Source organism: Mastomys coucha, unplaced genomic scaffold (assembly GCF_008632895.1).
Source record: "Mastomys coucha isolate ucsf_1 unplaced genomic scaffold, UCSF_Mcou_1 pScaffold22, whole genome shotgun sequence".
Taxonomy (NCBI): Eukaryota; Metazoa; Chordata; class Mammalia; order Rodentia; family Muridae; genus Mastomys; species Mastomys coucha.
The window spans coordinates 248,069,097-248,096,306 of NW_022196905.1; the positions used below are offsets into that span (position 1 = coordinate 248,069,097).

General features: G+C 45.6%; 1 protein-coding gene and 1 pseudogene across 2 annotated transcripts in view; both read right to left on the minus strand.

Moving 5' to 3' along the window:
• The window catches only part of Marveld3 (MARVEL domain containing 3), a 15,209-nt gene extending 2,158 nt beyond the window's left edge, over positions 1 to 13,051 (minus strand). The window contains exons 1-3 of one of the 2 annotated variants that reach the window (XM_031341407.1): positions 12,574 to 13,051; positions 10,352 to 10,479; positions 3,379 to 5,146 (exon numbers count right to left, since the gene is read on the minus strand). In XM_031341407.1, coding sequence (XP_031197267.1) covers positions 4,536 to 5,146; positions 10,352 to 10,479; positions 12,574 to 12,965 — 1,131 coding nt within the window. In that variant the 5' untranslated portion in view covers positions 12,966 to 13,051 and the 3' untranslated portion in view covers positions 3,379 to 4,535. Of the gene's footprint in view, positions 1 to 3,378; positions 5,147 to 10,351; positions 10,480 to 12,573 lie in introns of those variants that run through there. The other variant, XM_031341406.1, reaches the window with a different exon arrangement.
• Positions 13,052 to 22,064: 9,013 nt separating this feature from the next.
• On the minus strand, positions 22,065 to 22,454 carry LOC116068038 (annotated as a pseudogene).
• Between the last annotated feature and the right edge of the window lie 4,756 nt (positions 22,455 to 27,210).

Genomic DNA, 27,210 nt, shown 5'->3' on the forward strand with positions numbered 1-27,210 from the left:
TATATATATATATATATATATATATATATATATATATATATACTCTTTGTAGCTCAGGCTGGCCTTGAACTCTCTATCCACCTGCTCCAGCCTCCCAAGTATTAGGATTACAAGTGTGCAGTGGTGTAACTAACTGCCTTAGGGTAGTTAAAAAGGTTAAGCATGTGTGTACCAAGTGGCTTGCCCAATTGTACCCTTAGGCATTAATCCTAAAGAAATAAAAAACTACTTGGCAGTTTGAGGAGAGCCTTGAGTAGGAGCCCTGCCTGGGCTACATACTGAGAGCCAGCTTCAAAATTTAAAAAAGAAAGAGAGCTTTCTGTCCACACAAAAACCATGTTCGTGAGTCTTGACTGGAGTAGCTTTATTTGTAAGAGCTGAATGCCGGGAGAATTTCTCTGTGACTGAGTCAGAGGAAAGGACAGGCTGCAACCTGGGTGAGTTTCAAGGTGATTATGAATGGAAAAAAAAAGTTCTGGTCTCAAAAGGCTACATAATTCGTGACTCCATCTGTAGAGTGGTCTCAATGGGACAGAGTTCTGGAGATGTGGCACACAGGTGGTGACAGGGGACAGGGCTACATGGGATGAGAGAGGGTGAAGAGGGTGTGTGTGGTTTTAAAGAGAAAGCAATAGGAGCGTCTGCTGGGATGGAGCGCTTCCGGGTTCCGTTGCGACCATCACATGAATCTACCAAAGACAAAACCCGCATGGAATCCTGCACAGATGAGTGTGCGCACAGCGAATGAGATCTGCGCAAACTCGGAGATCGCCATTTTCCTGGCTCTGAGATCCTTGCTGGAGATGACAACTGCAGAAAGCTGCAGAAGGGCCCGAAGAGATTTGCGCTATACTGCCCTTGTGACTTTTTTGTGAAATTTCAAATGTAAAGTTGGGAAGAAAAAAAAAGACAAAACAAACCCAAAGACTAATGAAGTATAAACTGAAAAATTTCATTCATGTCTCCCATCTCCCCAGGCCCAAAGTACCGTCTTGCTGTGTGACCCAGATGGCCTCAGACTCTGACCCAGCCACCAGGAAGTTTCTAATATGCTCTCCTGCTTCCTTTGTCTCTGTCTCTCTGTTTCTGTCCCTCTACTCTCTCTCTCTGTCTGTCTCTGTTTCTCTCTCTGTATGCATGTTTGCCGTGTGCTGAGCTGTGCATCTACACATGTCTAGAGTGTGTTTGAAGTTCAGAGGACAGCCTCAGGTGACATTCATTCCTCAGGTGTTTTCCACCTTTCTTTTGAGGTAGGTCTGTGGCAGATCTGGTACTTCACTAAAAAGGCTGGAATAGCTACCTACCTACCAGTGAGTTCCAAGGACCCACCAGCCTCTGCCTCCCTATCCCCCCATCTCACCAGCACTGGATACAGGCATTCACCACCCAGCCTGGCTTTTGACACACCTTGTGGAAACTGGACTCAGGTCCACATGGTTGTGAGGCAAACACTTTATCCACTGGGCCATCTGCTCACCTGCTTTCCAGCCGTTCTTTATGAAATTAAAAGCATTCAGCTCACCCTCTGTCTCCCTCTCCCTCTCCCCCTCCCCTCTCCCCTTCCTCAAAGCTAAATATAGCACATATACCATCAAGCATCTTGCTGGTTTCATTTACTATATGCCAATTATATCTAGATCAGTCTGCAGGGTGGCTACATCATTTATCATGAGACTTCCAGTTTGGTTGTATGGATGGACCAGGTTTCTACAAATAGATACTTGGACTGTCCACTTGCAGGGTGTTTCTTAGAAGTCTGGAAGATCCGCAGATTTCACAAGGCCGTGAGAACCAATAGGTGGGTGGAGTCTGAACACCTCCCTTTAAGATCCCTAGTCATTGGCTCCTGATAGAAGCTTCCGGCTGCACTTCCGGAAGTTTGATTATCATCCTCAGATCCTCGGTGTGCAGAGATGAGAATTTTGAGAGACAAAGAGGAATGCAAATGAACTCCAAATATGGGATTCCAGTATCTGCTCTTTCCCTGTTTGCTAAAGTCCTTCTAAGCCTTAGATATTTTATCTGATGAATGAAGTGAAAGCCTCCAGCCCCATTCTGTCTCCGTCCCCCGCAGGCCTGTGGGAAGGATCAAATGGAAGACAGAACAGTCAGCCCTCCCTAGTTGCAGCTTCTGCACTGGGAGAGTTCACTGAGGATTGAACTGCGTCTGACCATGGAACAAAGACAGGCTTTTTCTTAGCAGTGTTCCCCTAAACAATACAGTCCAGCAACTGTTTGCATAGCATTTATATTATGGTAGGAATAAGTAATCCCGAGATAGAGTATATAGGAGGTTACGGATACGGATATGTTATATACAAATACTGTTTTATACAGAAGAACACAGCATTCTCAGGTTTCTGCATTGGAGGGGATCCTGGGGCTGATCCCTGTAGACACTAATACATGACTAAAATTTCTTGAAAATCATAAATGGATGGTAAGGCTTCTCCACAATGTTCTAAAATGGGTGGAGAGTAGTATGAAATGCAAGAAGAAATGGAGAGAACTTTGAAAAAAGTGCTGTTTCCTGGAGATTAGCACATAACTATCCATTACATTAATGGGGCCGTATTTATCATTGAGGCAGTTTAGGGACAGCAGCCAGTTCTATCCCCAGACCCAGCTAGCAGAGCCTGTCTTCTGCATGCCCACGTGAATTCCTGAAAATCCAGGGGACACAACAGCGTGGGGATCTGAGAGCCGAGAAACTGTATCGCTCTAATTTAAAATTCAACATTAGATTCTAACTGCCCACTCTTCAATTGGGCTCTGTAAGTACAGCAAACGATGAACCAACCCAGATGTCATGGGTTGGGGGCAGCTATCTCCCACACGCCACATCTTTCCCAAGCCCGATTTTTCTTCCATCAGCATATAGAAACAGAAACACTGTACTGACACAAGAGATGGGAAATACGAGTCCTTCCCTTCTGGTTCACACAGCATACATCTCTTGGCTGAAGTGAAAGAAATCCAGGCTTCCATGTCTTCTGCTAGGCCCAATGATACTGGGTTTGTTGAGGGAATGGCTGCAGGGTGTCTAGCTGGGCACTAGCTAGCCTGACTTGCCTTAGCCAAGGTACTCACAGCGACAAATGTCTTTAAGTATGCTGCTAATGCACAAAGATAAACGTCAGAGGGAAGGAAGAAAAGGCAGACATTGCAATTTATCTCCTAGTTGCTGTGGGTCGGGTCTCCAGAAAGATGCTAGACAGAGGTCTGTGGAAACAGAAGTCTACTGGGTCTTTGCTGTAATCCTCAGCACCTTTCTGGGCAAAGCTGCTTTTTTTGTTGTTGTTGTTGACCATAGAGCACCCAGCTTCCTTCTGTATTTACCTCTGTCCTGAGGCGGGGAAAAAATCCAAGGCAAGCAAGTAGGTTTGATCTTTTTATTTTGCAAAAATAAAATGAATATGTGAAGTCACGGTGTCTATAGAATGAAAAATACCCACCCACCCCCCTTTTCTTTGAACAGTGTTCAAGAGAGTTTCTAACCATGTATGACACGGGTATGCAGTTCTGTCCTTCAGGCTGAAGTCTTCTAAACCAAGCGATGGAGTTTAAGTGAATAAAGTATCATGAACATAAAGAAGACCGCTGCCCCCCAATTAAAATTTTTCTTTGTAATGCTTGGATTTTTGCATCAAGCAAAGGACATATTCACTTATACCAGATTTTGCTGTGGATGGTCCCAGGCCATAATTCAACACGTAATCTAGTCCATGAAGTCGTCTGGCCAAAAGGAACATTCCTCTGTTGGGAAAGGGACTTTACGTTCTTTTCTTTTGAGCAGATCCTGAACCAGCTGTGGGGTTGGATTCTTCATACAATGGCACATTTACGGGAGGTACAAATGCTTATTGAGCGCTTGGAGGGGCCAGCAGAATGGTTTCTTTGCAGCTCAGCAAGTTTAATCTGATTCTCCTTTCCTTACCCCACACCCTCAAACTTAAGTTTTTTCCTGGGGAAGTATCCCTGAGAATCCATTAGAGTTAACAGGGTGCAGGGCCTGGATACTCAGTGTGGAGATACCTGGTGCGACTGCTGAAGAGGGCTGAGCTTAGGATGGTTCAGGCTGAGTCGCCTTCTGTTGATGTAGCTTTTCCAATGCAATTGTTACTGCCCTGGTCATGAAGTTTACTTTGCCTTTCTCTGGTGGGTCCCAGCCTCTACTAAGCTCCTTTATTATTGCTGTTTATGTGCTTTGGAGACAGGATCTTGCTATGCAGTCCGTCCACGCTAGCCTTGAACTCAAGAGTCTCCTGCCACAGCCTTACACGTGCTAAGATTCCAAGTCTGTACCACCGAGCCTGGCTCCAGTGTTTGGGGGTTTGACATACTCTTTGTTAGTTCCCCAGCCACAGAAGATGGCAAAAACCACAGGTTGATGTCTCAGAGAATACTTACTGCTCCAGGCAACCAGGAGCTAAGCCCAGCATACCTACACTGGCTTGGTATTTTGGAAGCATTACTGAGTGATTGTGGTCGAAAGTGACGTCTATCACGTATAAGTGGCAGAACATTCTAGAAGTCTAAAACTCAAGCATTTCTGTGGGTTTCTCCTTCAGCTTCTTGACTTTTCGGTAACCCTTAAAAGCCAGGACGGCGCCCACGGCAAAGACCCCGATGGCCATGGCTGCAAAGACTCCTGCTCCGATGTCTCCCCCATGGATACTGCAGTTGAAGCCACTGTAACCTTTGCTCTGGTACAGGGCCTCCCTCTCCTTGCACACATCTGAACTGTAGGCAGCCGAGAGGTGTTGGAAGAAGAAGTACAAGGCCGGGACATAGGCCCCAGCAATGAGCACATCCATTAAGCCCTCGATCACCAGCCACAGTGGACAGTGCCACGGGACTCGCAGGGCACCCCCGAGGAGGGTGAGACAGGAGAAGGTCATGAGGGCTCCGCTGTAGGCCATTGCTGTAGTGACCGTGGGCAGCTTGAGCTGGTAGAACTGGAGATCCAGCTGCTGGGCTTTCTCCCCGTCAGCGCCATCGAAGCCACTATAAGCCCCTCCGTACTGGTAGTAGTAAATCCCCCCTAGGCTGGTGATGCCTGTGTAGCCCCCCGTGGAATTGTAAGAGACAGAACTGCAGGCCAAGATCAGCAAGTTCAGCAGAGCCTCCAACATCTGGCAGCAGGCTGCAAGAAAAGGGCATTACTGTTGCGAGATGCCGCCTTTTGCTACGAGACTTTTCCATCTCCTGTGGTTCTTCCTGCCCAGGAAGCTTAGCCCACTGCTTCCTTTCTCTGCCCCAAGGGGGCAGTGTAGCCTGTGTGAGGTGGCAGTGGGGACCTATGCTTTCTTCAAATCCTTTCGACTGAGAAGCATAACGTTCAAAAAAGCCAAGCAGGGATGGCTGTCAGGAAAGCGTTCCCCTTGTAAGCATGAGAACCTGAGCTTTTCCCTAGCACCATATAAAATAACAGGCATGGTGGCACGCCATTGCAGTCCTAGTACTTGGGAGGCAGAGGCAGGAAGGTCGGGAGTTTTGGGCAGCTTTGACTACATAGTAAACTTGAGATTAGCCTGGGCTATATGAGATCTACCTCCCTCTATAGATACACATTTTTTTTCTATCTCAGTAAATCTAAATTTCAATTCTAAATATATTTTTGCATGTCAGTAGACATAAATCTGCCATATAGATTTATTCTTAATTTTTATTATTTGTGTGTGTGAGTATATGAGCATGTGTGTGTAACTGCTCCCCCCAAAACAAACAAAAACAAAAACAAAAACAAAAACAGAAGGAGCTGAGTTTCAGACATTTGTGGACTACTTGATGTGCTGCTGGGATCTAAACTCTGGTCCTCATTACAGAGCAGCAAGCACTGTCAAGCCACTAGCCATCTCTCCAACCCTGCTTCAGGATATTAAAAAAAAAATGTAAAAATTTTCCAAAGTAGTTTCACCATGTAGTACAGGCTAGCCTGAAACTTTTTTTTTTTTTTTTTTTTTTTTTTTTTTTTTTTTTTTTCCGAGACAGGGTTTCTCTGTGTAGCCCTGGATGTCCTCACTCTGTAGACCAGCCTGGCCTGGAACTCAGAAATCTAAGTGCTGGGATTAAAGGTGTGTGCCATCACTGCCCAGCAGCCTGAAACTCTTGGTCCTTCTGTGCTGGGGTTACAAGTACGAGCCATCATTCCTGGCACCATAGTGAATTTAACAACTTTAGTGGGACAAAGGGACAGTTAAGTTTCTCCAGTGCATTGTGATATGAGTGAGTTTGTGGTACTAGGGATGGGAAATCAGGGCCTCACCTCCTGCCAGAGAACATTCCCTAGTGCAACAGCAGAAGGCCTAGAGCCCCCATGGGGGGTTCTTTCTTCCTCTGTGAGGCTTAGAAGGTCCACAAAAGAATAAGCAGGGCTACGTAGATCAGTTGTCACCCTTAAAGCAAAAAAGGTCTTCCCTTGACACTCATCCTTCCCAGAGCAGTTGTCCAACCTCTGGCTCAGGGCAAGTCCCCAGACCTCCCTTTTGAGTTCAGATCCAAGGGGTACTACATCAGGGCATTAATCATGAAAAAGGAGAGATTGAAAGCATAAATCAGAAAAAGCACCCACACAAGTTTCTTCTGTGACCCTCTCAGGAGATCAGAAGCTAATGCACTGACAACATGGTCCCTGCCCATCCCCTCTTGGCCGGGGATGGTATGATGGTTGGTGGTGACTGTCAACGAGCTGACAAGAACCTCAGAGGTTAGGAAAGTGAGCTTCTGAGGGTTTCTGTGGGCTTTCCAGAGAGGTCAGAAGCTAAGACTCCCCTTTCCCCGCCTAATGTGGGCAGTGCCAACCAATATGCCAGAGGCTCTAATGGAAGAAAAAGTGTAAGGGAGGGACTCTACTGCAGAAGGTGTCCCCACCCCTGTCCCCTCCCCTGCCTCTGCTTCTTGGCATTCAGGAAGTGAACTGATCCCACAGATTCTCTCTTTTTCCTGGCTAAAACTTTTGAGACCGTGACTCTTGATCTCCCCTCCCTGGGGGGCTGTCTGGCTCAGTTATTATTATTATTTTTAAACCACAGCACCATTCTTTTTGTTGTTGTATGTATGTAGACAATTATACAACACAGACTGGGACAGGATGACTTCCTCTTACGAAACTGTCCTTTTGAAACGCAAACCCAAGATACTCAACTACAAAATACAACAACTAACACCTGGAGGTTCTGAGCCAAAGACCAGCATTCTTAACTACAGAAGTCCCGACTCCAGGTGCTGGTGAGATCCTCCATAGGTAATATCCTGACTGCATATGTGTGAGTGCGTAGGGTCCAGCCTTTGTGTCAGCTCTAGGGAAGTGGAGATGGGTGACTCCAAGGGCTCCATGCTCAGCCAGCGCAAACTAGGTGTAAGTCTCAGGCCAACGAGAGACCTTGCCTCAAAACACAAGATGGACAGCACTTGAGGAATGATGCTGGAGTTGAGCTGCACACACTCATACACAAGAGAGTGTGGGGTGGGGGTGGGGGTGGGGGTGGGGAGGGAGGGAGAGGGGGGAAACAGTTTTAATTGGGAGGAAAAAGAATGAAAATTTGTTTTAGTTTAGATTAGTCTTTTGAGAAGCATCTTCCTAGGCTCTTGGAAACTTGTTACTCTCCCACCTCAGCCTCCCGAGTGCTAGAATTTCAAGTGTGTCCCACCCAGCCTCCTTGTCTGTTGTTTTGTGACGGTCTCACTATGTTGTCCTTGGTTCATCTAAATTATGGACTCAAATGACCGCCAACCTCAGCCTCCTATGTAGCCGAGCCAGCTGGGACTGCTGCTGTGTGCCTCCATGCCTGACTGAAAAATTAAACTTTCAGAGACACTGAGCAATAGTGGCCAAAAGCTATTAGTAAATACAAACGGCTGTGGTTTAAGGACTAAGCTCCTAGAGCCAGAGGACAAAGGACAAGAGGGGTGGGGAGGGAAAAGTGTTCTATATGCAAATGAGCTGAGACTTAGGTCTTCTAATCACGGAACTAGCTCTACACCTGTCCCTCCACATGGAACCTACACCTACAGCAGCCTAGGGATGGGGTCAAGGGAAGCCTCCTGCGTGGGGGTCACAAATGCACCTGCTTTCAATCTGATCTTTAGTTCTAGTCCCTAAAGATGTTTCTATCTTTCTGGCAAAGGTGGTTAGGGCTGATCTCTTTCTGTTGGTCTCAGGATCTCACTGAACTTTTTAGACGGTCCCAGGGTGCCTTGTTTGCTGGGAGGGATGGGGAGAGGGATGACTGTGGTTTCACTGACAAAGAAAGAGCCACAAAGGATCCACTCTAATGTGGACTTGAAAGCCATCGGCTGATCTGCATTCAGGTTCCTTTTTTCCTGCCCTAGCCAGTCCTGATGCACACAGCTGTGTCTCTCTTGGAGCAGTGCTCCTCTGTGCACTTGCATGGGAGCTCTGAACTCCAGCCTTCTTCACACACAGCCTTCTTCACACATACCCCCTGTTCCCCATCCCCCCCATCTCCAAGCTCTCCAATCCAGGACTTCCATACCCAACCGCCAGGCTCAAAGCCAAAAAGCCAGAAGCAATCAAAGCCTAAATAATAATAAATAATAGGTATGTTTTGGTAAGGAGTACAGGCCCCGTCCTTTCCTCTTGGTAAATCAATCACAGAGAGAAAAGAAAGAAAGAAAGAGAAAGTTAGGTAGGGAGAAACCTGTTAAGCAGCCTCTGGCTTGTTCCTGTTATTTACAGCACCAAGAGAAGAAAGTTACTTTGATGCCTTAGGCTGGGGCTCCGAGTTTCAATTCCAGGCCCTTTACTTAATGGCTTCGGGACCTGGGTAACTTGCTATGCCTCTCTGAGCCTCAGGGGTTATTAAGGGGATTCAAGGCATCTCTGGCAGAATAGTAAGTAAAGCAGGTGATGAAGATCCACTTGCTCGGGTGGCGTAGAGACCTTTCATCAGAGTTTCTTCATAATCTTATAATCACTACTCCTTCCTCCCCATGACACAGCTTCAGCTGTGGGTCCATGATTCCTGTGCCTCCCCCCTCTACCCCCCAGGCTGGGATGTTTCCTCTCTTACTCATGGGCAGACTCAGCCGACTAACCATGCACTATGGAGTTCACCCTGACAAACCAGATTTTCCTCCTTGCTGGCAAGGGCTGGATCTGGGCTGAGATGAGAACCTGAGAGGCCAGGCTAGCTGGTAATTAACACTAGCTGTGAGTTTTAAATGCTCAATAAATTGATTTTGTTTTGTTGTGTTTTGTTTAAGTGGAGAAACAGTCTCTTATGGCTCTGGCTGGCCTTGAACTCCTGACCCTCCTGACCCCAACCCACTGTGCCTGACTTTTATTTAATTTTTAATTTTGCGAGTCTATATGGCATGGGTGTGGAGGTCAGAGGACAACTTGGGGAAGTTGGTTCTCTCCTTTGACCAAGTAGGTCCCAAGGATTGAACTCAGGCTGTCAGGTGTGGCAGGAGGCACCCCTTAGCCATCATGCTGGTCCCTGGCTTTTGCTTTTAATGAAATATTAATGCACTGGGTGTGCATAAGGGCTAAGTAGTTTGATGACATTTTTGTTTTTCTTTGTATATTGATATGATTTTGTTTGTTTATTATTTGATTTGGGTCTTAGTCGCCGACACTGGTCGAGAACTTTCAGCCATCTTGCCTCAGCTGGGATTATAAGCATGGAAGTCACCATGCTAGGCTGTGAACTTGCTCTTAAGGTAAAACATATTCTTACTGTGCATCCCAGTCAATGAAGACTGAAAGTCAGTGACTGGTTGGGCATCAGCTCTCTTAGAAGACTGCCCTTCCTGTATGCTTGGTTTGAGGAGCAACTCTGCTGGGGTCATGTTCCCTCTATGGCCTCATCTGGCTATACAAGAGGGAACAGTGTCCACCACAGGCAGCTCGCAGCACATTGAAAGTACAAAGTTCCACTAGCTGGCTGAGAAGGGGAAATGAGCTTGACCCAAGCTCAGGGCCTAGCACACTGGATAAGTGGAGGGAGAGCCTCACTGCAGAGTTCAGACCTTCCTGTATTCTTTCTTCTCTTTCTGTTCTTTCTTTTTTCCCCTCCCTCCCTCCCTCCCTCCTTCCCTCCTTCCCTTCCTTCCTTCCTTCCCTCCTCCTTCCCTCCCTCCTCACCTCCCTCCCTCCTTTCTTTCTTTCTTTCTTTCTTTCTTTCTTTCTTTCTTTCTTTCTTTCTTTCCTTCTCTCTTTCTTTTGACAGCAAGAACTCCATGCAACCCTGGAAATGAGAAGACTAGGAACCCACAAGGAAAACTGGACAAGCTGCCAAGTCACCAGCACCCATCCCTCCATCCCCCACCTTGCCTTTCCTCAAGCCATTTGCAATATAAATGGACAGGGTCCCCTAAGGCTCACCTCTCCCAGTGCACAAGTATCTGCATTTGTGGCATTCCAGGAGCCCCTCTGCTTCCGACTGGTAATATTCCTCTTCCTGTTGAGCAGGCCCGGAGTATGTGGACATGTATCTTTCCGAAGCCAGTTCACTGCAACCAAGGAGCGCACAGACATTAGGGACGGTCTGTTTAGCATTAGACCTTCATTTATTTTTTTTAGTTTTTAAAAATTTCACAGAGTGAAGCCTGGGCTTGCCTCAAACACATGATCCTCCTGCCTCAGCTTCTCAAGAGCTAGGTCACAGTCCTGTGTACTACCATGCCCAGTGGTATTGGAACTCTCCAGACACACCAGAAGAGGGCATCAGATCTCATTACAGATGGTTGTGAGCCACTATGTGGTTGCTGGGATTTGAACTCAGGACCTCTGGAAGAGAAGTCAGTGCTCTTAACTGCTGAGCCATCTCTCCAGCCCTGGTATGGAACTCTCAATAATGAGCTTGAGCTTGAACCCCTGATCTGCCTGCTTCTATCCTCCAAGGACTGGGATTATAGTCATGTACCACCACATCTAGCCAGCTACTTTTGAGATCTCTCTGACATCTCTCCTTTGGCCACTCCTGGGCATCTTCTGTTTCCATTTACCTAACATATGCCAGGCTCTGCATGAAATTCAACAGGAGACTGCATTCTTCTTTTGCGACATAGAAGCCATCCCGTCTCTCTTTGGCTTGAAATCTTTAAACCTTTCATGAGCACACAGGAGACTCTGGCACTGTGCACACTTATGACCTAGGTGTACTGAGCCAGCCACAGTGAGCTGCCCTCCACCCCTAAAGAACCCAGGCCTCTGGGGCACCGACGAAGCTGTTTTTCTGCTCGAGTCGCTTTCTATTGTCCTCTTCTGGCTCCCTTCCACAGAACTCATCTCTAGGTCACCTTCCGTAGAGTCCTGTTGGTGCTTAGACAGAAAACCATCTTCAGTCTTTCCAAACCTTAGTTTCTCCTGTAGGGGCTGACTTCACACTGGGTCACAGGTGATTGTTTTCCTGCATCAGTCTCTGAATGCTGACATGTGGGTCCCTGCGTTCCCTCCCTCCAATAAATGCTTAGGAGGAGAACAGATAGAGAGAAGCTGCCCTTTGGTCTCAGACCTTTAAATAAGCCATGAGCAATTGCCTGTCTTTTATTCACTCTGGGGTGAGGCGGGGTAATGAGGGATCTGGTTTAAGAGGAAAAGCACAAAGGTACCTCTTGTTTTCCTATTCCTGTGGTTGCTGTTCAAGATGGGTGCAGCCGGGGAACCAACAGCTAGAGTGTCAAAGACTGAAAGAGCAGACTGAATCTGGGCGCAGCTTTTCCAAGGCGAGTTGGCTTTAGATAATGTAACATAAACTCACGATAGCAGCTTTGGCTGACTGTGGACGCAGCCTCCGAGTCTAATGGCAGAGGCTGGGGAATCATCAGCTAGAAGAGTTGTCTCCAGGGAAAAGAATGCACTGTTCTGACTACTATGCCCACACACACACACACGCGCACACACACACACACACACACACTTTTTGCCCTCAGGGACACCTCTTTTTATTCTATTTACTCACTCCCCAGAGCCTGGTTCAACATCTGCGGAATTGGATAGTGTGCTAACTCTCTAGGAGGGGGTGTGGCGACCAGTCCTCTTAGTGGTCTTCCTTTCCACCCTCATTCACAAAACCTTCCAGGACACAGGGGGATTTCGGGACCTACAGGCCAAGTTCGTTCATTCCCGAGGGTGGAGTTCAAACAAACATAAGATCCGAAACAAGTTGCTGAGAAAGACCTCACTGACTTTGTTATACATCGCCCGAGAACTTTAAGGTGGACTTAGTTTCTTGTTTAAAAGGGCAGCTTCTGCTAGCAGTCTGCTGCACGTATGGCCTTGGCAGGAAGAACAAGTCCAACTATTAACTCTTCGTTGGACTAACTTTATTTAGCCTCCCCCCACCCCCATACCTGGAAACTGGACTTTGAAAGGTAGAGGGGGCAAACTAGGGAACAAGATGTAAGGGTCTGTGACCCTCCGGCTAACCTCACCCACCTAGCCGGTTTCGGTCCTGAAACCCTCCTCCTTACCCTGGTTCTAGGGCTTTCCCATTTCTTCTTTGGTAACCAAGATCAAACTCAGGGTTGGGACGTCGTAATGATACCGCTTCCCCCCTACCCCGCCCCCAGGCGGTCCGGGTTCCCAGCAGGTGCACCCCTCACCTCTCCATTCCGCGGCACCCGAGGCCATGCTTCTGTGACAGCTCTGGGGCGCCCCAGGGTGCAGGTCCCGGAGTCGGGGCTGCGTCCCAACTGGGTCTCCAGGGCTCGGGCCGTGCACGGCTTTGGCGGGACCTCTCCAAGGCTCTTGGTTCGGCTGCGCGATGGCCCGCGTCCCTGTGTCTGTCCTGGCGCGGGTCTCGGTCCGTTCTCTGTTCCCGGCCCGCCCGACGGTCCCCGTTTCCTCTCACGTCACCATTCCTCTCCCTGTGCCTGTCCCCGCCTCGGTCTCGCGGCCGCTCGACGTGGCGGTCTCGGTCCGGGTGCGGGCGCCGGTCCGGGTCTCTTTCTCTCGGACGGGTCCGGGGCTCACGGGTCCCCGAAGTATTTTTCATGGCCCGATTGCTGTCCCCGCCCGGAAACGATCCGCGGACAACAACCAACCACAAGTTTCCTAGGCAGGTGGCCAAGCTCAAGGACGGGGCGGCGGCAGCTCACCTGTGCGCACGCGCACTTGCCCTCCGGCGGTCCGCAGAGGGCGCACCTGCCCCTGGCCGCCAGGGGGCGGTCGTGGTGCCAGCAGAGGGAATGGGAGTGGGAGTGGGTTGGGTGAGGGGGTGGAGAGTGGGAAGCGGATTCTTGCTGAAATAGGTGTCAGTTCTAGGTGTTATGGGATTAACAAAGGTAAATGGCCCAGGGAGCAGGCAAAAGGATGTGGCCAAATCAGCTCAGCCTTCAAACGCTGCCTCTTAACTAGAGCTATCCGGACGCCAGACCAATTATGTATGTATGTATGTACGTATGTATGTATGTATGTATGTATGTATGTATGTATTTACTTACTTGCATGGTACTGGGTTTGAATTCCAGGGCCTTGCATGTCTAGGTGAGGGTGATACCGCTGAGCTCTATTCCCAGCCCCAAATGAAGATCATTAAACCCACTAAGACAGTTCCGTGCCACTGGGCATGGAGTCGAGCCTTTTGATAGAGATCTCAACAGGGGAGAGGAGTTGGTAACACCGCTGATCTAAACTTGGGTGGGGTGACCCCACTCCCAGCTGCTGTGACGAGTTCCCCCAAAGGAAGCCAGCGGTGGTGATTTCCTGTCGACCAGCTTACAAAGCTTCTTGAGTTTTTTTTTCCCCCAGAGCGAACCCATCATCTATCCTTCTTCTCGGCCATCCACCCAGTCAGCCTGCTCATCCAGCCTTTCATCCGTGGGTCCTTTCCTTCCTCAGAGAAGTTGCATCTATTAAAATAGCCCCAAACTCATAAAACATAAAAAGGGGGGGGGGAATAACTGTTCTACTCGTCATTAATAGCCTTTAATTTTGCCAAAGACATAAAAACAAAAACCAAAAACCAAAAACCAAAAAACAAAAAACAAAAAACAAACAAACAAACAAAAAAACCCAGAGAACTAGTGCCTTCAACAAGCGTGCAGGAGCACCTGACTCGGCAGGTGCTGGAGGTGCCCTGGGGAAGACCTTTTGGAAGGAGATTAGTGCTCCAGTGTGCACAGAGAACGGACAGGAACAAGGACATGTGGTAGAAAAGCAATGGGAAGCTCTGCTCTGTGTAGACTTGAGGAATCGGGACTGGGGGGTGGGGGTAGGGATTTTCAAATCATGTTTTTCAAGGTAATGAGGTTCTGAGGAAGAGCTGGCTTGGAGACCCACTTTGACCCCATTTCCCCACATACGTGAGTCTGGCGACACCCCCTGTGTCTCCAGCCCTCACCGTGGTGGCTGGGCACTCATGTTCCAGCGGGATGGAGAGGTGTCCCTTGGGTAGGCTCTAAGGGAGGGTCATGGCTGCAGGCAATGTCTTTCTTGAGCTTGGTATAAAGCGCTTGGCATTTCATTTCTTACGGAAGTTGGAAGTATTGCCCTCTGAGGCTCCCATCCATGGAGAATAGGTGTTGGGGCAGCTAAAATTCCTTGTGATCCCTAAAAGAGTTGTAACTGTCTTTGACTCATCTGTGCAGTTTTGCACTTTGAGAATGTTATGAACTGGCCTCTGGCCATTTCTGCAGAGGTTTTGGTGCCTGGCTCTATGCCAAGTTCTATCAACGTCGCCACTGAAGTTACAAGGTGCAGAGTTGGATGGAGCCCCACAAACTTCCAGTGGCTGCCCCTCCTCACCCCTGCATCTGTCCATGGCTCCATCACCATCATGCTGAACACTAATCTCTGAAATCCCTTTCCAGCCCCAACTCAAGAGTTTAAAACCCGAGCTAGGTACCACCATGATCACACCTGCAATTCCAGCCTGTGGTCTCTGTAAGTTAGACACTGGAAGGCTTCAGAATGGGCTACACTTCATGTTTTTCTTTCTTTTTTATAATTGATTTAAGTTTTATTGCATTATGATGAGAAAAGATACATGATTTCAATTTATCTGAATTTGATAACATTTAAAAACATATTTTAAGTAAATACAATTAAATCACATTCTTGTTTCCCTTTTGTACACCAACTCCTCCCAGAGACTCCTCCTTCAATACCTAGAAGCCCTTAAGGAAGATATACAAAAATCCCTTAAAGAACTACAGGAAAACACAATCAAACAAGTGAAGGAAATGAGCAAAACCATCCAGAATCTAAAAATGGAAATAGAAACAATAAAGAAATCAGAAAGAGAGACAACCCCGGAGATAGAAAACCTAGGAAAGAAATCAGGAGTCATAGGTGTTTTTCAAGGCAATGAGGTTCTAAGGAAGTGCCTGCTTGGAGATCCACTCTGAGCCTCCCTTTTTTTCTTGAATCTGGTGACATTCCCTGTTTCTCACCCCCAGCTTTCACCATGGTAGGTAAAAACGTAATTTTAAAAAACTTTTAAAAAGTAAAACAAACAATCCTAGTGTGTGGAAGCTTTCACAGATTGCCAGCTGCTAAAGCAAGGAAGAAATTAGAGAGTGGAGGTCCAATATACATACATCCAGGGGTTTCTTCATTTCTAGCTTATGTTATTTTACTATAGAAGAGAATTGTGTGAACAAAGGCACTGCCATCGCTTTTGTCTAATTACAAATGTAGCCCCAGGGCTGGAGAGGTGCCCTGGGGTTAAGAACAATGGCCAGTTTTTCCCAGAAGATCCTTGTTTGATCTCCTATGCCTGCATGTGGCCCACAGCCATGTGGGACTCCAGTCCCAGGGGATTTGATACCTCTGTGGGCACCAGGCACTCCTGTGGAGCCTCGATGTACATGTGGGCAAACACACATGCACATAAGAAAGATAAAGTAGGGCTGGCGAGATGGCTCAGCGGGTAAGAGCACTGACTGCTCTTCCGAAGTTCCTGAGTTTGGATCCAACTACCTGTAATGAGATCTGACGCCCTCCTCTGGTGTGTCAGAAGTCAGCTACAGTGAATTACGCCGGAGCGAGTGGGGCTGGAGCGGGCTGGGCCGGTAGAGGTCCTGAGTTCAGTTCCCAGCAGCCACACACATGATGGCTCATGGTCATCTGTACAGCTACAGTGTACTCATGCACATAAAATAAATAAAATAAATCTTAGAAAAAAAAGAAAAAAAAAAGAAAGATAAAGTAAATAGCACCTCTGCTTGTTCTGTTCTCCAGGTGCTTCTGGTCAGGGTTAGGGTGTTAGGTGGGAATTCTTTTCTGAGAAAATTCTCTGAGGCAATGCAGAGAGCATAAGAGAGAAAGAGAAAAAAAAGAAAGCATTCTTTCTTTTGAAAGCTATACTCAAGATGATTTTTTTTTAAAGGAAGAAAAAAAAAAGAAAAGAATATGGAACTTGTGTTCAGAATTTTATTTAATTTAATAATCATTTAGGGAACTAGGCACATGTAACAAGAGGTCCTAAAAAACTATGAACTCCAACTATGGTGGCACATGGTTAATTTCAGCTCTTGGCCAGTCAAATTCATGGCCCTATCAAGTTCCAGGCCAGGCAAGGCTATGCAGTGAGAATAGACTCATTTATAGGTCACCGGGGATAATGAAATGAAGTGAACATACAAAGGCCTTCCCCCCCCCAAAAAAAGAAAAATCAATTTTCAAAAGCCACATGTAATTTACATGTCTATAGACAAGAACCTTTTTTATTTTGTTTTGTATCACCATCAGTTACCCACAATTTGCTGACTTGTTAAAATAGCCTACAGTCAAGAAAAGATAAGCATCGGATGGCCCAAGTGTCCTCCACCTGTCACGGTTTCTCGAGGAAGTGGAAAGGCCCAGCTTCATCCAGGAGAGCAGGGTGTTAAATACTTTTAGCTGTTGGGGCAGGGGTGGGGGCTTGTCTCCAAGGCTAGGGCTGAGAAGTGTCTACTGGTGACTTGGATTTAACCTTTGGATTAAGGCCTAGAGATCTACTTTAAAAAAAAAAACCTTAAAACAAATGTTTTTTTCTATTTGTGTGTGTGCATGTGTGGAAGGCAGAGGTTAATGTTGGGGTGTCTCCCTCTAACACTTTCCTCTTCCTTCTTGAGACAAAGTCTCTCTTACATAGCCCTGGCTGTTCTAGAACCCCCTCTGTAGACCAGGCTGGTCTCAAATTCACAGAGATCCACCTGCCTCTGCCTCCCAAATTCGGGGATCAAAGGTGTATGCCACCATGTCCAGCTCCATCTTGAGGGTCTCTTCACAGAACCTGGAGCTTGCAGTCAACATATGAAACCCAGGAATCCCTCTGTCTCTACCTCCTCGGCACTGGGACCACAGACGCTTATGTGTTTTTTACAAGAGTGCTGGGGATTCAAACTCAGGACCTCACGTTTTCATGTTGAGTACTTTACCCACCAAGCCATCTCCCCAGCCCTCATACCTGCGCTTTGAAATGGTTCCACAAGGCACCTTTGAAGAGGTATGTGTGGAATATGCGTCATGGTTCATCTTGTGTTGCGATGACAAAATACCCAGTGCTTGGAACTTCATGAAGAAGATAGACTCACTTAGGTCACAGTTCTGAAGGTTTGAGAGTACAGGACTGGCATCTGCTGGGGGAAACGTGAACTGAAGGGAAGGGGGAGGGAAGATGGTCATGCTATTTTTACAGCAGCCTGCTCCCGTGGAGACAAATCCATTCCCACGAGTGCTGCACCAACCTAACCAGTGGGATGGAGCCTTATTTCTCTCCCTGACCTGCGTCTCTTAGACTCCACCATCACACTGGAGAACAAGTCCCTAACACATGAACCTTCTGGTGCCCACACAAAGAATAGCGATAAGTAAACCTTGCACATTTCTACCCTAAAAGACCACTCAGTGCTGGGAGGATCAAAATACCTAAAGTACTTTTAAAAACACGTATTTTTGTTTTAGTGCAATCTATGGCATTCATAGGCAAAGAGTTTATTTTCCCAATTTGATTCTTTGAGTGGTTTCACTGAGCTGCAAGGCACTTTCTCTGGCTCTCAAATGTTCTCCCATGATCTACTGGCTCTTTCTCCCTTAGAGCATCCTTTGCTTGCTGTCCAACCCCATACTCAAGCTGTGCTGCCAGAAAGGGTTTCTGGGGACCCCTCTTTCCAGGCAGGGGCCCTGTAAGGGATAGACTGTTATAGGAAGGCAGAGCTGACCAGCAGAGGGCAGCTCAGGCTCCAGTCGTCTGCCAGAATACAATCTTCTGCCTGCCATGCTACACGCCTTCACTTAGATCCACCTGCATGAAGTTTAGACTAGAACACCAGAAGTTCATGTTAGCACACTCAATTTCCTGACCTTCATTTAGTCCCTGGATGAGCTTGGGAAGCCACCCAACCTCTGGGCAACCAAGTGTTCTCATTTGCAAAGCGGCGATGGCACCAACTTCATAGGACTAGACAAGTAAAAGCAATCCCGTTCTCCTTTATGCTGCTTTTGTTACAGGAGCAGGAAAAGAAACTGAGGTGAGGCCAAAGAGCAGGCCGTCACACATGACACCGAGTTATCCGTCCCTTTCCTGCGTTGCTCCTGTTTACTGTACACGATGCACAAAATTACGACACAGATTAAGACAGTCCTGCCCTCAGAGCTTGCAGACTCAGCAAAAGGCAGCTAGGAAAGGCTGAGATGAAAAAGATGGGCATGGGGTATGGAGACAGAAGTAATGAAAAGCAGCTCCCAGAACAAGAAGATGGTTAAGAAAGGCTTTGGGAAGATGGGAAGCCTTGGGATCGGGAAAGCCAAGGCAGGGAAGAGAGCTGGAAATAAGGAGAATAAGAAATAGAAAGCTGGGAGGAGAGGAGACCTTCGAGTCCAAATGCTTCCATTTGAAGCACAGTGCTGGGAGCAAGAGAGGAAGTGAGGGAAGGATAGGCAGGTCCAGGTCTCAAGAAGCCTTTGATGGCCAGGCATTTGCGAAGGCACTTACCACTGTGGCCCATTGTCTCCAAACAGTGCCACAACCGCTACTCTGGTGCAGGGGAGACATAACAGACACATCTATGAATGTTGTTAGTTTTTTTTCTCCTGACTTGAATTTATGGTGTAAATGATCTTCTAGTGTAGTGGTGCGTGCATGTCACGTATGGATAAATGTTTGCATATGGGCTTGCTCATCCAGCTTGAGTCTCGAAGCTTCATAGAGCCATCAGAGATAGCTTTAAAATTTTAAAACATTTGTTAGTTATTATTACTATTAATGCCTCTTGTGTGAAAGGGTACATGGGCAGAGGTCAGAGAACAACTTTTGGGTGTCAGTTCTCTCCTTCCCGCAACAGGTCCTGGGGGTTGAATTCAGGTCAACCCTGGGGTTTCTGCAGGAAGTACATGTATCCACTGAGCCCTATCACTGGTCCCAGAGGAGATTTTTTTTTGAACTGGAATTGAACTGATGGCCTTGTGCATGCTATATAAGCACTCTCCCACTGAACTATGCCAGCCCCCTTCCAGGGGGGACTTTTAATAAGGGAAATGCTTTAAAGTTGTTACAGGAAAAAATTCCAGAATATTCTGGAGGGACAGCAAGCCCTAACCCAAACTCTGGCATTGGGAGCTATTGAGAAAAGAAAGGGTGAATAAGCAGCAGTATGAAACGCTAAAGAACAACTTGACCCTGGTTCAAATACTCAGAGAGCTACACCATTCACAGGGCTCAGTGGGTAACAAGTGTCCAGTTGCTTATAACAGGCTAGGAACATTAAAGGGAAAACTTGCAATTCCACTTTTCTACCACTAGATGTCGCGCAGGTCTAACTAAGTTAAAGACCCTCAGCCATTTCCTTTCCTTTTCTGAGCCTTAGTGATAGAAAAGATACTCAGAATTCAGTTGCAGATGCTTTTAGGAAAAATAAGCAAAAGGAGACTATGAGCTATCTGAGCTAATTAGGATAGTAAAGATCTAGGATCAGGAAAAATCAAGGCCTGTGAGATGGCGCAGCAGATATAGCTCAGTAGGTAAAATACTTGCTTTGAAGGAGGACCCAAATTTGAATCCCCAGAATCCACATAAAAAAGCTCTGTGTGGTGTCACAGGCTGTAGAACTAGAACTGGGGAGGAGAGATAAAGGTCTTCCTGGGACTTTATGGCCAGCAAGATTGGTGAGCTCTCTTCAGTGAGAGGCTCCATCTCAAAACAAGATAGAGAGAGACAGCATTGGCCTCTAGCCTGCCATTCATGTACACACACACACACACACACACACACACACACACACACACACACACACACGAGCATACACATTCAGATACGTACACACAAATCAATATCTTATCATTGTTTCAGATTAACAGCAATCTTACCATAGAAACTTCTGATAATGGAACTGTGGGTCTCCCCGATCCCGTGGACCTTCGGCCTATATAGTCCACAAGGGCAGTGGGAACAGAGATGGCGAGGGGGTGGGGTGGGGTTGGAACCCCTGTGTGTATGTACAGAGAATGCTCAGTAGGCAGATCAACTTTACCTAGAGTGATTGAAGGCTTATAAAGTTTTGGGGGACTGAGGGCAGGGACATCCAGGATGGGTAAAGATCATTGGCTGGGGGCTTAGGGTACCTGGCATACCTCATTAACACGGGAAGCATGTCAGGAATCTCAGGTTCTGGCTGAACAGATTTTGTCAGGAGACAGGGAATTGATCCTATAAACTAATTAAGACTGAGTGACTCAGGTGAGTGTGGGGGCTTAGAATCCCTCAGACAAGGTCAGAGAAGGAGAAAATCTGCCAGCGAGGGAGTCTCCATCTTGCACAGAGCTCAGAGGTTATCTGTTCATGGTGGATTTCAACCTTAACTAGCAGAGGTTCCCCATGAAAACTGGAGAAGAAATTAAAATCACCCGTTAAATCACCATTCATCGCCACAGTTATGCTGCGCGCTCTCCCGTGGAGATGGGACGGTTTCTGTCTAATTGTCACAATTTCCTTTCATAGAGGACCTCATAAGAGATTTTTTTTCTACTTCTATCATGTTTAATGTTCCAGATAGATTTTAAAAACTGGTTGAATGCTTCAGAAGATAGCAGTATACTTAAGAGGCATTTAACTATTATAAATTATTTCGATGACTTAAAAAAGTCAATACTGTGTTGCATATTTTAAAATAAATTTTATTAGTTTAATAAAAAAAGCCACCATTCATCAATCTGCCAGTCCTTATTCTAAATAACACTATCCCCCCCCCCCCAGTAACTGACTTCTAATCTATATACCTGCTATTACGAAGGACTTTCAGATGATACAAGGTGAGAAAAATAAAAAATTAATGGTTTATAATTTCCTAAAAGGAGTCCTTGGGGGTGGCTTTTAGGTGTTCGGACCTCCAGCTCTTCCAGAGCCCAGGGGCCACCTGCTCTCACTTACCTCAGCCCCAGAGAGTGTTATCTCAGGATGTGGTAAACTGTGCAAAGCCAAATTAATTTTTAAAAGTAAATCTATGCTTGGCAGTTCCTCCAGCTCTCAGAGAAGGTAACTGTAGTGCCGAGCAAACATGCAAATGCAGTGGGTTTCGAAACTCCCATGCCCAAGACAGGGTCACCATGACACAGGTGCGAGGACATACCATGTGGCAACTCAGAGTTGGGGACCCCACTTCTTCTGCAAGGAAACTCTTTAGACATCAGTCTTAGCAAAGGTCTGCCTTAGCTGGTTGCACCAAAGCCTTAAACCAGGTAATAAAAAGAACAAAAATGAAAACAAAACCCCAGAAGTCTGGTGGCTCAAAAGTCCAGCAAGCATGGAGCCAGCTTTGGTAAGCCCTTCCCTACCCAGCAATGTGACTATGTGATGGAGAAGCAGAAATGGGAGATGACTGCCCATGGAAGGGCCAAAGCCTGGGAGACAGCCTCATGTGCTCCTGTGAGAACCACATGAATTCTTTGAGTGTAGTGACCTCATACCAGGCCACACCTCTTAAAGGCTCCACCCTATCAGCACCACCACTCAGGAGACCCATTTTCTTGGATGTGAGCCTTTGGGGGACACATTGAAATGACATCAAGCCAGCAAAGTCCTTTCCTGAGGTGTTGTTGTTGTTGTTGTGTGGCTTTTTAGTTTATTTGTCCTTTCAGAAATCTGCACATCACAGTAGATCAAGTCACCACAGATCTACTCCTTTGGCTTTTTCCTAGTACCAACGTTGGCCTTTGCAGTCCCCCTGACCTTCTTCATTCTGTTCTTGCGTTCCTTTCGCTGTTTCTGGGAGCTCTTTTTCTTCTCATGAAGGGTGTGTCTTGCAAGTCCGTGTTTAGGCTCATTCTTCTTTGCATAATCTAAAGAATCATAGATCATGTCAAAGCCAGTTGTCTTGCCACCACTGAATCCAAATACAAAGAAAACATCTGGTGTGGTTTTGTACATTTTGGCCAGCTTTTCCAGAATGTCTGTCTTTGGTACTGTTGCCTTCCCAGAATGAAGGACATCAATGACCATCTGTTTCCTCTGAAGCAGACAGTTTGTCATGAACTTTTTGGTTCGGATGATCACTGTATCATTCATGATGGCTACAGTGCCTGAGCTGAAGAGGAGGACTTTCCTGAGATTTTATAAAGAAGTTTCTCTCTGTCTCTGTCTGTCTCTCTTTCTCTCTCTAATTCTCTATCTCTCTATCACCTGTTTACCATCTATCTATCTATCTATCTATCTATCTATCTATCTATCTATCTATCCATGTATCATTTGTCTATCATCTCTGTGTATGTGTGCATATGTACACTGTGGCACAACTGTGGAGGTCAGAGGACAACTCATAGTGGTCACGTCTTTCTTTCCATCAAATCTTTCTCAAGGATTGAGCTTAGGCTGTCAGAGTCGGTAGCCAGTGCCTTTGTCTGCTGAGCCATCCTGTCATCCTGAGATTTTTCTTTTTAAAGACATGAATCAAAAGATATTTTTCAAAGCCAAGACTTTAAAGCTTGTGCCTTAAGACTTTGTCTCAGAAGTGGTATTTTAAGACTGGATTAGGTGTGATGCTCTGATGGTATTTGTGGATACACCCCTATTTTGTGGATAAGGAAATAGAGCTAGGTTGCTCAAGGTCAACAGATCCTGGAACTGGAGGAATTCTCTTTGGTTTCTTCCCATTTTATCAAACTAATACTGCTGTTTGCTGTCTGGTATAAGCTGAATGGTATCTTCTCAAATTCATACACTGGAGCCTCAGTCCCTGTACCTCAGAATGTGATTGTATTTGGAAACATTGCAACTAGTTGAGATGAGAAGTTACTGAAGTAAATGTGGCCACTAATCTAATCTACTTCCTTAGGACTAATGTCCCTTTCAAAAAGTAGAAACTCAGGACCCAGACATGCACATGGAGAGAACTCCATGATAAGATGAAGGCAGAGGTCAGGATGATGCTAGTCCACACCAATGAACAGCAAAGGTGGTAGGGGCAGGAGCTGGGTAGAGAGAGACCCAGAACAGGCCCTTTCTCCTTCTCCAGAAGGAACCAAGGTTGATACCTTGACTTTGGACATTTCCCTTAGGCTAAGAGATAATGTGTTTCTGTTGTTTAAGCTGTCAAGTTTTGGGGGCTTTGTTGTACTTCTAGAAAAGAGAACTGCTAATATCTCAGGAGTGAGCAGGGGGAGTTCATGGTGGTCTTACTGAGACTATTCTCATCTCTTCATCCCTGGTTGATAATCTCATCCGAGAGGGCAAACTAGAAAACCATTGGTTTCCCTACTGGTAGGGTATGTAGTTTAGAACAGAGCACAGGAATGTGAGAAAAAATAGTAGTGACCTTCGTAACAAATGTGTTAGTTGTTCTAAGGGCGAGAGTGGGAAACAGATCAATAGGTTAGCCAGAATTTGACAGAGAAGACAGGAAATGAGACAGATTCATAGTGAGTTTGGATGAGCCCATGTACAATTGGTGGTCTTACAAACCCTGTGCAGAAGCAGCTAGCTATTTGTCTCTGGCTGAATATGAAATTTTGTTACATCCAGAAGAGTCGTAGAAAAGGAGACTGAGAAAGAGGTAGGAAACTTTTGACGAAAGAGGCTCAAAGCATCTCAAATCTGATGGGCTACATTAATTTATACAATCAAATGTTAAGTAAGACACTTAGAACATGGTCAAGCAATTGAAGTCCAAATATAATGAAAAAAAATCTTGAATTTTCTAAAGGAAAATGTCATATCAAGTCAGAGGAACAAAAATAAGATCAATAATAGACTTCTCACTTGAAACAATGATAGTCACAAGAATCTGGGGCACGAAATTGGGAATACTAAAGAAAAAAAGTCAGGCAGGAGAATGAATTTTATACCTAGCAAAACTAGTCTTTCTAGATGAAAGTAAGGACTTTACAGATAGTCTCTCTGTCAGTCTGTCTGTCTGTCTGCCTCGCTCCTCATTTATTTTGGAAGGATTTTACTACATAGCCCAGTCTGGTTTTGAACTCATGATACTTCTGCTTCAGTAATTACAGGTAGGTACTAACATACCTAAGTGATTACGATACTTCTACTAGCAATTTTGCCTTACAAGAAATATCAAAGTAAATACTTCAGAAAGAAGTTTCTAGTTGGGTGCAGTGATATGCACTTGTAATCCTACCCACCTGGTAACACAGAAATTCAAGGCCAGCCTGGGAAACATAATGAGACCTTGTCTCATAAAAACAAATGATTTAACCTTCTTTATATTTAGTCTCTATCTTCTCTATCTCTATTTCCCCAAGACCATGACATCATTGAGATGACATACTGAAAAATGGAGGAACCACACTTTTGTGAGTTAAATATGAAATGGCTCCCATATTAAGTATTGGATACTGTATCTCCAGGTAATGGTGCTATTTTGAGAGGTTCTGGAGACTTCAGGATGTTGGAGGAAATAGGTATGTAAGGGTTTCCAATTACCTCCTCCCTATTTCTCCCATCATGAGATAAAGAACCTTAGCCACAATACTCTTGCTTACACAACATTCTGCATGGGCAAAATAAACTCTTCCCCCTTTAAGTTCTTCTCTTAGGTACCTTAGTCACAGCTACTCCAACGTAACAAATATACATCACACGAGAGGGGCCTGAGACAATCGCTGCTTGGAAGAAACTTTCCCAGGGCAGCACTGTCATGCACAGTTACTCTTGACTATGTGTGATTTAGAAATAAGTATGAATTCCATCAATTCACCGACACTGGAGACTGTTACATTAGCTAATGCTAACAGGCTTAAAAATATGAATATGTTACAAAGTAACTTTACATTTTAAAAATTTATTTATCTACTCTTTGAGAATTTCATGTATACAATGTATTTTGATCATATTTATTCCCTGACACCATTAAAACTTCTCCCACTCTTCCAAGATTATATGTCATGTCATCTTGTTTATTTATTTATTTATTTATTTATTAATTTTTTTATAACCTACTGAGTCCACTTAGTCCACTTCATGCATGGAAATAGGGCTATCCACTGGCTCATGGGCAACCTTAGACAGGCCATAGCTATGAAGAAAATGGATTCTTCTTTCTCCAGTAGCCATCAGTGGCCAATTGCTCTTAGCTAGGGGTGGGACCTCTTGAACTACCTCCATCCATTTTGTTGTTGTTGGATCTTGTGTAGGTCTCGTACAGACAACAAGAGCTTCTGTGAGCTCATGAGTGCTGCAGCTCTGTCATGTCCTGGAGACATATTTTACAACGGTCATTCATCCTCTGCCCCTGGCTCTTTTGGGTCTTCCTGCCTCCTCTTCTGCAATGTTCCCTTAAGTTCCTCTTGAGCCATCAGTTATGAAAAAAGCATTTGCAAGAGCTAGAAGATTAGAAGAAACTGGAGAAGGCTGGCAAGATATCTCAGCAGATAAGAGCACTGACTGCTCTTCCGAAGGTCCTGAGTTTGGATCCCAGCAACCACATGGTGGCTCACAACCATCCGTAATGAGATCTGATACCCTCTTCTAGGATGTCTGAAGGCAGCTACTGTGAATTATGCCGTAATGAGTGGGACCAGAGCGAGTGGGGCCAGCAGAGGTCCTGAGTTCAATTCCTAGCAACCACACACATGATGGCTCACAGCCATCTATATAGCTACAATGTACTCATACACATAAAATAAATAAAATAAATTTTTACACACACACACACACAAAGAGACTGGAGAAAGAGCTCATCTCATCCAAGGATCCCAGGGAATTTTGGCTGCTTATTCTTATTTTTAGTATGTCATTGGGTTTGGAGTGTGTATGTGTGTGTGTGTGACTGATTTGGTCACTGAGGACATTTAATTATTGTGGACCTAATTTTCCTCTAATGAGAAGCATTTTCTTCACTGAAAACGAGCACAGTGGTGGAACTGACCTTACAGGGTGGTTTTAAAAATGATGTGATTTAATATATTTAAAACATTTTAAATTGGGGTTGTTAGTGTCAGGTGTCATTTCTATTTCCTCCTTTGTCACTTAATATCTCAACTCCCCCAAGTTTTGCACAGGAGGTGAAAGAAAAAAAGGAATAAATATTCCTTTTAAAATTAAATTGGCCTAATACGATTAAATGTTTATTTCTCAGTTATGCCAAGTTGAAAGCAGGTGAACCAAAGATGAGGCAAAACCATGACAAAGGGCGACTGGAGGCTGATGTGGGAAACTTGTCTCCTCGTGTGCGCGTGTTCATGCATGTCCAAGCACATGCGACTGTATGTGGACAACTTCAGATGTCATTATGTGGGCCATAAATACTGTTGTTGATATTAATAGGTTCTATCCTAGCCTGGGGGCAGCCAAGAAGGCTGGCGGATTGGGACCATGAATCCAGACATAAGCTTGTCTCTTTGTTCCCAGTGCTGGTATCACCATCCCTGCCTCCCATACCACCATGCCCAGTATTTTTTGTTTTCCCTTTTGTCCTTTTAAATCTGTGCTGTGGGGTTGAACTCAGGTCCTTGTGCATGTGAGTCAAGTGTTTTACGGACTGAGCTATATCTCCCAGTCCTGTGCTGGAAATTCCTTCAGACACTTCTATATCAGATTCTAATCCTTTCTCTAGGTGAGAGATGCTATTCATTTCCAGCAAGGTAGAATAGGTGAGCTTATCCAAAATACCACATTTAATCAAGTTGGCTATTTTGACACTCTATTTTGGTTGGCTTACTTGACACTTCCAAGTCAACATTGCAACATTATCATATATTTGTCTTCTCATTAAAAAAAACGATGGCTTGCATTTTTTTTAACATTTTTTTATTAGATATTTTCTTTATTTACATGTAAATTTCTCCATTCCTAGTTTCCCCTCCAGAAA